Source organism: Aquila chrysaetos, chromosome 5, assembly GCF_900496995.4.
Source record: "Aquila chrysaetos chrysaetos chromosome 5, bAquChr1.4, whole genome shotgun sequence".
Lineage (NCBI taxonomy): Eukaryota > Metazoa > Chordata > Aves > Accipitriformes > Accipitridae > Aquila > Aquila chrysaetos.
The window spans coordinates 76,544,041-76,556,620 of NC_044008.1; the positions used below are offsets into that span (position 1 = coordinate 76,544,041).

A 12,580-nucleotide genomic window follows, 5' to 3' on the forward strand; every position below is an offset into this window, starting at 1 on the left:
ATTATAAATGCAGTTTGACCCAGAACACTTTACAGCAGTTACCATTTTAAACAGAGAATAATCCCAAAGATACTGTTATATCTGAAGACAGTAGTTAAATTAAACAAGAATGATGTGCAGACAGATCTCAAGAAATAAGTGTTTATCCCCTGCTCCAGCAAGATTTAGAAGCCTATACGGAGTAATAAAAATTAGTGAGAATGGCCAAACTAAACAAGTGCATTGCTTTAGCTATCTTCATCTTTTACTTGGTTGCATTAGTCATAAATCTTGGTCCTGTGACTGGATATGCCCCAACAGACTTCTTTCCTTCAGAGGCCTATCAGAAAAGGTAGGACAAAATGTATTTAAGAGTGCACAAACCCAACTCCTACCATAAGATTAGCTTGCAATGGCTTAAAATAGTTGAAGGGCTGAACTGTTTGTGTTGAATACACAGCAAACATAGCAACTAATGTCTAGTAACCTTAGATAATATTACTGACAACAGTTGATACCATCATCATTTGTCTCCTCACATACACAGAAGACAAGTGCATGTGATATAACACACAGGAGACATATCACAACACTTTCAGACTCATCTCATTTCCCAGAGGTGTTTCAGTGCCCAAGGAAAAAGCATTTCCTTCTGACAAATCCTTTTCTGCTCCCTACACTATGATTCCCTTATAATCATACTATCTCCACCCAGTCATATCATCTCCCCAACATACACCCTTGTAAATTATGTAGGGACACGCTGTATGTTTAAGAGTATGTTTAAGGAACACTTAATGCTATCCTTTCTCTAACATATTGCCAGAAATCAGACAAGTCACTGTGGAAACCAAGATATAGCAGGTGTAAAGATAGCCCAAGTCACTTCTGTTAGCCCTCACTCTGTTCATGTTCTAGGTGTTCCTCTGTCAGGATAGACAATCTTACCTCCATGCTCAAAGTGCTCCCTACTGTATGAATGATGTTACTGCTTTACCTCAATGCAAATATGTCTTAAAGAAGCTAAACTTCTCTTCTCCTTAGTATTCTAGCGAAGTCACATCTCACCTGCAAAACCGTTCCAGCTCTAACTTATGCTCTTCAACATGTTGTTGACAGTAATAATGAAGTTTGCATCTTTTTCTTCTTTCCTTGACAAGCATTTGCTCCATTTTACCCAGTTGTACTCGAAGATCACTAATCTCTGCCTGTTTAGCATTTTCAGATGTTTTCAGACGAGCGACTGTGACATCATAGTGTCCTAACTCTTTATCTCTCTCTTCTAAAATTCTTAGGTTGTAGACAAAATCTTCTTTCAATTTGTTAAATTTTTCATGCATGTCTTGGAGTTGCTTTTTGACATCTTGCAGCATTTTCTTTTGACATAGGAACTGGCAAGCATGTAGCTCTTTCCCTTCTTTTTCGTTCCACTGAAGGAGATCATTTAGTTCTTTCTCCATTTGTAACACTATTATAAATCTGGAACAAGAGCTGACAGAAGACAGTTAAGGCTGATAACTAATACGAATCAAGTATCTCATCACTCCCAATCTACTACATAGCTGATAATTAATTACCAGTGAATTTTAAATTTAAATTGTAAAGCTTCCTGGATCATCAGGCATTTGCCACCTGTAGAAGCAGAATTTACTTTTGTTTATAGTCATGCATTGTCCAGGGGTAAGACTTCCCAAATTAGTTATGAAATGTCACTAAATTTTGGGGTGGGAAAACATAATTTTCTCCTTTCTTTATACAGATTGAAAATAGAGGCATAAAAAGATTTAGTCACTGTAAACTGCATGCATATTTCTCTTTTCTTGAAGACGTTTATGACAAGTCAAGTCACAGTCCAGCCTTCTCTTATATCAATATTAACTGCCGTATCCCATTTGTCTTCTCCTCCCACAATTACTCATGGGACTACAAAGCTACTGTTCTGTCCACAGTTAAATCCACCTTGAAGTTTCTTTTCAGAAAGGCCAACAGGTATGAGGAAATAATCGTATTTCAGTAACGTATTAAAAATCTGTATCTTTAAAAAGAAAATAAACAACATAGAGGTTGCGCTTTTACCGGTAAAACCCTTTACCTGCTTCAATTCCATCTCTTCCTATTGTTTATTCTCCGTATTTGCCTCATTTCTAATCATAAACTCTCTAGAAGAAAAAAATTATTTCTAAGCACCATGGTTGCTTTAAAAAATATGGCAATTTCTCCAGAGATTTTCCCAAATCTCTGGAGTCAGTACAGCTTCTCTCATTGTACAGTATTATTCTGTGTCAGTGGTTACAGATAATCCCATCTGGATAAGCACAGGGATGCAGAGAACAAATCAGACAAGCATGCCTTTCAAATAGTGGCTCTTTAATCTCTTTAAATGAAAGAGAGATTTCCAGATCAGCAAACATGATGCAATACCTCTATGCTAAAGGATGCCACAATTTAAACAAAATTCTTCTTCACAAACAAACTAGACAACTCTAATTCTCCAGGATCAAAAAATGAGTCTCTGATCATTGGACATGACAAGTATAAAAAAAATTCAAGCTTGCTCTTACCAGGTACAGTGAGTAACAACCACTGCTAGAGGACACAATGATCTGGTGGTCTTTCAATTCTGTTGGCCTAGATTTCACATTTATCCCTAAGGCAATTAAAATAACATTATGTTTTCTCTTCATATTCTGCTTCTTGTTGGCAACCTTCAAATCATGCTACCATGTAGAAAATAGTGTAAATAGTATCTTCTTCATTTGGGTAAGCAGAAATAGGTATTTTTTATAAAAGTCACTGTCATGCATATTCACGAACAGTACTGCCTACCTGCCTATAACATGCAACGCTAAGGAACATTTGTTCTTTCTATACCTTCCTTTCAGCTACTGTTGCTCCAAATGCATCTGATGGCTACCACAGTTAAAAAGATTAACTAAATCTGACTTCTTTCCCCCCTCCACCTCAATCATAACTACATCAAAGATAAAAAATGCCTATGAGATGCTTTCTGGATTCAAGGCACTGAAAGAAACTATGCTCACTCTACACCCCTTAAGGTATCAAAATACTTTTGTAAGTGCCTTTTAAAAACCTGATGTATGCTTCATTAGCTAAAATTATCAATAGATTATTAGACAAGACCTTTGTGTAAGGAATCAAAAGCAAGACCACAGCTCCAGCCTACTACTTCCTTGAAATCGTCGAACTGAAGTCACAGCTTTTCCTGGAAAGAGGTGGTTAAGAAAAATGATACTTCTTTTACAAACTCTCTCTACAATTATCTTAAAATTAAAAGGCACCACACAGTTGCCTATAAAAACAACCTTCCTCCCCATCTCCATATATGTCATTCAAATTAATGGCACTGGTAAATTGAAAGCGGTATCCTGAGGTGAGTCGGGATTACACGTAACATGGGAATCATTCATTCCATATAAGAATATGAATAAATGAGCCTCCCTGTAATTTTAAAATATTGCTTTCCATCACAGAGAGCTGTATTTCTTAGAAATGCAATTTAATAGGGGAGAAGGGAGCATTTTGCCTTTGATAGCAGCAGTATTTATAATTGCATGTTAGTTTCAGTAAAGACCATAATGGAAATAACAGTGTAATTTAAAATATAAATTGCACCAATTGCCTGGATGTCTTACAGTCAAAAGAAGAATAGTAAACCTATATATGATGACATTAAAAGATGACTTAGGAAACAGCATACATATAAGTAAGAGACAACATCTTACAACAAGCACAGGTTACCCATACAACCTACATGGCAAAGACCATTGTACCCATTACAATCCAACCACTTCAAGCATATCCAGAAAGAGGTGATTGATAGGTACCCCTGTTCCCCCACATAAGGGCCTAATGGGATGCATATCAGCCTCTTTACCAAAGGAAAAATGATGGCTTCGCTATAAATCACACACAATCGAATGTGGTTGGCATCTCTGATTCAATGGAGATTTCGCAACTGTTACTACTAAAATGCTATTTCAACAACAGGAAGTTAGATGACATGTTTGATCTAGTCACTTTTCAACCAAGAACTAGGTATACTGAAGAACATTTCAGAGTAATACTTGAGAACCTTCAGACTTCCATACAACCCCTATTTGTCCAAGAGGTGTAAAGCTTTAAAATTTTGTTCAAAGTATACAGAAGCTGTACTTGCTTCTCTCTTCCTTGCTATCCTTATAACATACCCTTATTGTACCAAGAATAAGATGTGCATAACAGACCAGCGGAGCTAATAAACTGGGATTGCTTCTCCTCCTTTCAAAACTACAGAAAAGAAGATGAGAGAAAATACCACACAGCCAGTACCAGTTAAGTATCTCTAGCTACAACTGTTTTCCTTGATGAAGCAGTGACAGAACCAAGACCACCCTGAGTATTAGCACAGCTGTTTCACTATGTGCTGCAAGTCATGAGACAAGCAATCAGCCCAGGCCACAGCTACACTGTTAAGTAGTTGTGCTGTAGCACTGTTGGGGGGGGGGGGGGGGAAGGAAATCCTGTCAACACACTTCCAAGAAAAAAAGGATGACAATCAACAATACAAATTATCATCACTTGTGTGCTGTCTCTTTCTTTACTGCTAGTAGCTGGTTTGCTATTTGCCTTACAAGTAAGGTTAGACATATAAAACAGCAAATATACATCATGCATTACACAATCTGATCAGAACAGATAACATATAGCAGAAGCTGGGTGACAGGATAAGGACCAATAACATACAAGAGAAACCTGGGATGTCAGGTACTGAGCAGGGACACACCTCAGGCAAAGTATGGGGTGGGCTATACTGCAGGGTACACGATAGCCTGATGTCAGGCTCTGCCATTAAGCAGGACAGACAGAAGAGTAGGAGGCCTAAGGGACTGTGTAAGTAAAAGACAAGGTATGGTGGGAAGAAAAAATTGCCCCGGGACTGAGAAATGGGTACATATTCTAGAGAGTGTCCAAGAATGTAAATAAGAGGGCAACACACCGTGTGGAACACAGACACTGAGTTCCTAAAGCAAATATCCTCAGGGATGACAGGAAGGGACAGACACATGGCTGGAGGAAGGGAATGCTACTGGCAAGCCAGGGATCAAGTACCCCGCAGGACTAGAGGTTTGTAGGCCGTTAACTGCAGAGAGGGAGAGAAAGACATAATCGAGTGGGAGCAAGAGAAGACACAGCCAGTGGAACAGCCAGCTGGCAGGAAGCAGATCCCAGGAGGAGGGGTGAGAAGCCCCATGGAGGGCCCAGAGGGTCAGATGCTCTGAGGCAGAAGAGCAGACGGCAGGCAGACAGCCGAGGTCAGATCCCTTAGAGGCAGGCAGTAGAGAGGAGCACACCGTAGCACAAGATAATACTCGGGACTCAGAGGCAGCACACAGAGGGCACTTAGTAGCGGGAAGGCTGCGGAAAGACAGCGGATCCCCAGAGAGCGAAAAGGGCGCAAGAGGCACGGTTGCCGCGTCGGGAGCTCTGAAGGAGAAGCTCCGGCACCACAGGATGCCGTGCGGCCGCTGTGCCTTCTGTCCGGTCGCGGCTCGGCTCCTCCCGGCACGAACCTGCCCGTCCTTCCGCTCACGGCCGCAGGCCGCGTCTCACGGGAACCGCGAGGCAGGCCCGTCTCCATGGCAACCGCGGCTCCTGCCGCCCCGCCCACCGTCCGCCCCAGGCGGGCCTCGCGGCGCGCACCACCTGCGCCCAATCAGCGCTCTGCCGGCGCCGCCGCGCCCCGCCCCCGGGCGTCTGTTCACCCGCCCCGGGCCCGGCCGCGGCCCGCTCGGCGCCGGCCCCGCCCCCGCCCCCGCCGCTGCCGGCGCCTCCTGCTCCAAGCCTGGCTCTGTCGGGGATCGCCCGTTCCCCTCGCCGCCCCGCTTCCTGCTCAGCCAGCCGGCGCTTCTCGGTGCCTCTCACTGCATCGCTTCCAGGCACTCGGTCTCACACTCCTCTCCTCCCAGCTTCCCCATTTCGTCCTCCCCGTTAACGTGCCGCAGCCCCTCTCCACACCGCGAGGATGTGCTCACGCCTGGGTAGCCCCGGCCGCTTTTAGTAACAGCCCCTTCGCCCAAAACACAGCTAACGCTTGCTTCATACTCTGGAATCTCATTTTCTTGTTCACTTCTCTTTCTGTACGTTTTGTTTATCACACTGCTTAGTATTAAACAATTTCTCCCTAGTGCGGATCCGGAAAGAGAGTCTTGGCCCGTTTCAAGCACAGCTGTTAGGAACGGGAGCAAACAGGGAACAAACTTCCCATTCTCTCCTAACTCCCACTGCGTCGTGTGAAAAACTTTAAATGCTTGTAAAACAAGCTCAGGCCAACTGCAACACAAGGTCGTGCAGCACGGATAAGTTCGTTCTGCTGCCAAGGCATTTAATTATTAAAAAATGTATCTATCAACTAAACCAGACGACACTGTCTACGTGAGACTGAGGAAGATGTTAAGACATGAACTGGACGTAAAGTGTGATTTTCCCTTAGTCACTCCAGATGACTTGCTTTTCTGGAAGTCATGAGGCAAACTTCCTGTAATGCTCTCTCACTCTTTTGTGTTTCCGGATTATATAAATGGCTTTGTCAGATGAGACACCTTTCAGAAACCTGAATGTTGCATGAATTACATCTGAAGTACACTAATTTAAAGAAAATAGACTATTATCAGTAGTTCTTATATATCTTTCATTAGGTCATCTGAAGAGAACTGTTATTCCCTGACCCCATGTCATCTAAAGAAAGGAGGGGTTTATTTCCATCAGTAACTATTATTGAAAATTAGAATCAGAACTAATAATCTGACTAATAATATTTGATTAAAGTTTCATTTAGCTACATGAAGTGTATCTACATATAATTTCAGAATACTACAATTATTAAAGGGATGTAGTTAATTTGTTTATATGAATCCCCTCTGGTTTAAAACACAACAGTGAAATCTGGCCTCAAATGATTTTCCAAATCTGAGCACACAAAAATTATAGCGCAAGTCCCAGCATAATTTATACTCTGCAGCGGCCTCTCAAAGCACTCATCAGAATCAATACATAGTATGCGAAAGTCTAAATCCGTATACCATGCTGACTGGTGGCATATTCCTTTTCTTTATGTCTTACCCCAGAGTTGCCTAACCTATCAACCGCATTATCTTTTGCAACTCTTCCTCACCCCCGCCACCCCTTTCAAATTAGCAGTCATATTCTCCAAGGTACCTTCAGACAGCCCGTAGTCACGTAGTTAAATGCACATCAGTTCCCCAAATGAGTAACTGATGGCTTCTAGTGACTCAATAGTGCCCGAAAAGGGTAAATTTTAATCTTAACTGTGAGTCAGAAAGATAACAGTCTACACAACACGGATTTTGGGATCAATGCAGAAACCTGTATACACCTAAAATAAATGCAGAAAACGTCCTAGTTTCATAGATGGAAATGAAAGGAAATATTTTTCCTTTTTAGCAAAAATGAACAGGAATTTAGAAGAGACAGACAGATTTTCGGTTCTTATCAAACACTAGTGGGTTCGGTAAGATTTAGGCTAAAGGTGGATTTCAGCCACCTTTAGAACCACCTTCAGAGTCACAACTTCTGAATACAAGTCTTTGGCCCCATCTGTACTGTGAAGTAGCAACACTTACAAGCAGCTTGACAAAGAAAGAAAGAAAATGGACCCACCCTCTGAAAATGCTGCATTTTAGAGAGGAAAAGCAGGGTATATCCGAGCTACAAATATACTACTAGACTTGAAGGCGCTTTTAAGTTTCCAGTCCAAAGGCTATGTCCAACTCATCATGGCCCAACTCCATAACAAGACAAGACCCAGGATTACACAAACTATTAATCCTGCCACCCTCATTCTTGCTTCTATGGAAAAGTAGTTCCAAGACACAGGCCACATGAGAGCCACGGCACACTCCAAAGATGCTTACCTGGACATTCAGAGAAACCTTGATGAAACATAAAAATTAAAATGTGATTCAGAAAAGTCTTTCTTTCAAGTGCAGCTTTCCTTGAAATGAATAAATTTATTTCCACAGAACCCCGAGGAACGTATTTGGTATACAGTATACAAACAATAAATATAAAAAATTCAGAACTAAAAAGAGCATCTTCTAAATAAAAGTGGCCTGCTTCACAAAGGACTGCAGAGGAATTTTTGATCTCCTCTGAAATTTGGGTACTGTTATTCAGGAAATAAATGACACATTTAAATTCCAGTTTTATCCAGGCTAGAAGAATTTGATTTCCATGTCTCTCTTTTCCATGTCTACCTGTACAACTGTGGGTTCATATTTTTGAAGACTATATACCTCTTTGTAGGTACAGTTCTTGTTCCTCAATCTTGAGAGTCATATAAAAAGACCTTATTTTCATACTTCCTTTAGAAACAAACTAAAAATTACCGAAACCTCAACTCTGAATATTACTGGCCTTTCTGCAGTAAAGATCTTACAAGGGCTCTTTGTACAACATGATCTGCTACATTTACCTTTTGAATCAAAGGCAGAGGTGTATGCATTGCACAGTGCAGTTAGCCGTGTTTGAAACCATTTTAAATGTTCAATGTTACTGTTAACATTCTTAAAAATACTGCAGTGAAAACCCATAATTAATACAACAGACTCCATTCCAGTGCAAATAAGAAAACATAGCCTTAAAACCAAAATATCTATAAAAGCTTAATAAGAATAGATGTTTACAGGCACCTTTAATGTAGTATTTGGGGCTCACCTACAAACTGCACAAAAAGCAAAGAGTACAGCTGGAATTTGGAACAAGAAGCAGCAACCACTGAAAACTGTTACGATACACAAAAGCATTTCTACAGTTCAGGAGGTGCTAGGGAAGACCTTTGCCATCAGAAGCCCTAAATTCCAGAGCAATGAAGCTTTGTCCTAATGTCAGCTACCCTCTCCGTATTTATACTCCGTAACAATATTCCAGTCACTTCTGCCTTTTTGGAAGCCTGATCTGGCAAAAATTTCCAGCATTCTCTCACTGTCTTTACTGATGTGAATGGCAGTTATTGGATTCACTGCATCACTCTGTTTTTAATGGAAACAATGTAGGAGTCTCATGAAGCCCAAAAGAGGAAAATGTAAAGTCCTGCACCTGGAGAGGAATAAACCCATGCACCTGTACAGCCTGGGGGCAGCCAGTTGGAAAGCTGAGGGTCCTGCCAGACAACGAATTGACCATGAGCCAGCAATGTGCCCGTCTTTTCTGTACCCAGAATATCATTATTGCGCCTTCCTTGCCGCAAAGGCATAAAATAAAAAATAACAGACACAGTCAATCAAATGAAATACATAAATAAAGAACATACCATGATCCCCATTTATTTGGAAACTATTAAGGAATTATGGAGTGAAGGGCTTTTTAGTGGAGGGTTGGTGGAATCTAGCATCTATTAAGTATAACCCAACGATATTATACTTTCCTATTAAGAAACCCCTTTAGCAAGAAACTAAACTGAGACTTTCACAGTCTACTCTGGACAAAGAATTTGTCTATTTAAGGATTCCTCATGAGTTCAACAACACTTTGAGAATATCTGTAATAAGTGGCATACTTACAGATGAACAATAATAAGATGCAGATTTTTTTTTTTAATTTAGTTAGAACTGTAAAGAATTTTTCAAAGCTCTTTTCATAGTTAGATGCCTTCACTCACTGTGTTTTGAGTTCTCTTTGCTGTACTTTAATATTCCCTCTACTCGTAAGTGTACTGCAACATATTTAATACTTAAACACATGCAATATAACTCCACCTAACAGATAGGGGTTTTGTGCCTTCATCTGAGTTCCAAGTGTTTATGAGGTTATCCAGACCCTGTACAGGCTTCTACAAGCACAGCAACCCTGTGTTCTGCTCACTTACACTACTGCCTTGTTGAGTACTGAATCAAATCCAGTGATCTGGGTGCTGATGTTGGCGGGTGTCATTTACCCTGGCACGTCATCCTCTGCAAACACATCTCTTTCAGAAAAATGCATTCTTCAAAAACAATAGGAGCTGTCAGCTACAAAAGTGAGACCACAGACCACCGGTCAGTTTTCTCAGCAGCTGGTCTATGCGTATGGAGGTCCACTTCTGAAAAGCAGACCAACTGCAATGACACTCTTCTGCCTCTAGAAAAAAAAACACTGACCTCTTAAATGGTGTGAGTGTTCTACAAGTAAACGCTAACCAGTGAGCATGTGTTGCACTCTGCTGACTAGGCTGCAGCAAGATGGAGGCTTTGGTAGGGGCAATGCTGACAGATGTGAAGGACACACCAGTCCTCTTTTCTGTCTTTTTAACATGTTTGGTTAACACCTCTTTCCTTATCTAGCCTTATATCATTTGAATGGCTATAAGAGATACTGATGGTTTAGGTATTTTGCCAACTTCACTTTCACCGTTACTCCTCTCCACTCCTAGGCACCTCTGTCCCTCCTGAAAATATCTTCACAAAGTACATACCTCTAAGGTTTGAATTAAAAATCCTACTGGTAGCTATACATTTCTATGACGTAGTGATTCAAGTAAAGTTCAGTAACAAAGCAGAAGATTTGGAAGGATGGAACTGTCCTCCTTAAGAAATTACAGTCAGAGGGTAGGGTCATGACAAATAAAACTGTCTCCCTCTCGAAAACTGTAGGAAGTTTTGCAGTCCTTTGGGACTGGCAATGGAGATCATACTTCCTTTTCCCAGATAAGCAAGATTACCTGTAAAGACATGTAAAAATGTCTTCAGCTGCTAGACTCCACCAATTTTGCTGGGCTTCAGGCACTGCACTGCTTGCTTCAGAAGCTCCACAAGAATCAGTGGGTTTTGCTCTTCTGCAATTACCTTCATCTAGCCTGTAAGCGAATGGCCTAAATTCAGGTAATAGTAGATAGTCAAAAACTGTTTTTACTGATGTTTAAGATGAGCAATGTATGTCTCACTGGCTGTATGCTATCTACCCAAAACAAACCACCTGGCCTTGCTCCTCTTTGCACACTATTGCAATGAATCCCTAAGCAGGTACAAATGGGTACTACAGCAAAACTGAATCAAAAACTAAAGCAAACATAACATGCAGGGAAAATAAAAAACTTTTACGGCATCAAAAGAGTTTTAGATTCTCCCTCTGTATGACCTGATTTCAGCGAGTAGCTTCTAAAATATTGGAAGCTACTAATCTGTGCAACACCATAGCTCTCATTAAGACAATACTGTATCCTAACTATCTTCTAGTTAGAACCCTACCCCTATGTATCCCCACACAGGTGGTAGGAATCATAGAATCATTTAGGTTGGAAAAGACCTTTAAGAACATTGAGTCCAACCATAAACCTAGCACTGCCAAGTCCACCACTAAACCATGTCCCTAAGTGCCACATCTACACGTCTTTTAAATACCTCCAGGGGTGTTGACTCAACCAACCACTTCCTTGGGCAGCCTGTTCCAATGCTTGACAACCCTTTCAGGGAAGAACTATTTCCCAATATCCAAACATCCTGTGGTGCAACTTGAGGCTGTTTCCTCTCATCCTATCACTTGTTACTTGGGAAAAGAGACCAACACTCACCTCGCTACAACCTCCTTTCAGGTAGTTGTAGAGAGCAATAAGGTTTCCCCTCAGCCTCCTTTTCTCCAGGCTGAACAACCCCAGTTCCCTCAGCCGTTCCTCATATGACTTGTGCTCCAGGCCCCTCACCAGCTTCGTTGCTCTTCTCTGGACATGCTCTAGCACCTCAATGTCTTTCTTGTGGTGAGGGGCCCAAAACTGAACACAGGATTCGAGGTGCGGCCTCACCAGTGCCGAGTACAGGGGGACGACCACTCCCCTATACCCTGAATTGTGTGCTGTAAGCACACAAAGGAGTGGAGTGCCTACTCCTGAATTTCCCGAGCCCCGAGTAGCCTAAGGAGTGCTACTTTCTGTACTGCACTTTAGAAGCCCATCACAATTTGTGTGGATGCTAAATAACAGCACTATCAACACACACTCAGTTTTATAATTCAACATTGGTATGAATAGCAGTAGAGCCACAGAAGATCAGTGCAGAAAGCTCACTCCATCTGCATGTAAAAGGAGAGGTATCTCAAGCAGGCATATTTGCAGGTGGTACTGCCTTGGTAAAGGATGCAGAGGGAAGCCTGTAAGTTACCTGCAGAATGCACAATATCACAATCAAAATGACTAAGAAGAAGGAAAAAAAAAAGCAAGGAAGCTCATAAGAGTCCTTCCTATGTGAGGAGACAATGAAGAAACTGTGATCACTCCCCGGAAAACAGAAACGGCAGCACAGAACAAACCTCAACTGCAGAAGCCAATTCGTACATTTAAGTCCGCTGCTCGGGTCCTGCTCCCCTCAGCAGCCGGGGCAGCATTCCACGCGGGCAGGATCCAGCCCCGCGTGGCGCTCTATGCAAGCAACGCACAGCTGGTGTCGGTCAGTGCTTTGTGCGCTGGTCTGCACGGCCCGAGGCGCCCACGGGGCTCCGCTTCAGGCGGGACGGCGGCCGCCGCCTCTCCCGCGCCGGCGGAGCCGGGCCGCACGCGGCCCGGCCGCCCCTGCGCGGGCAAACCTGTAGTGGCGGGAAGGAGTCACGTGGCGGCGCT

General features: G+C 42.3%; 1 protein-coding gene across 13 annotated transcripts in view; it reads right to left on the reverse strand.

Moving 5' to 3' along the window:
* The window catches only part of CCDC57 (coiled-coil domain containing 57), a 52,560-nt gene that overhangs the window by 38,615 nt on the left and 1,365 nt on the right, over positions 1-12,580 (reverse strand). The window contains exons 1-4 of one of the 13 annotated variants that reach the window (XM_030014646.1): positions 12,274-12,528; positions 10,694-10,823; positions 2,072-2,136; positions 1,048-1,470 (exon numbers count right to left, since the gene is read on the reverse strand). The exons of 1 other annotated variant lie outside the window; for it this stretch is intronic. In XM_030014646.1, the coding sequence (XP_029870506.1) occupies positions 1,048-1,439 (392 nt within the window). In that variant the 5' untranslated portion in view covers positions 1,440-1,470; positions 2,072-2,136; positions 10,694-10,823; positions 12,274-12,528. Of the gene's footprint in view, positions 1-1,047; positions 1,471-2,071; positions 2,517-2,540; positions 5,608-10,693; positions 10,829-12,273; positions 12,529-12,580 lie in introns of those variants that run through there. 11 more of the 13 variants (XM_030014658.1, XM_041123821.1, XM_030014653.2 and 8 more) reach the window with 11 other exon arrangements.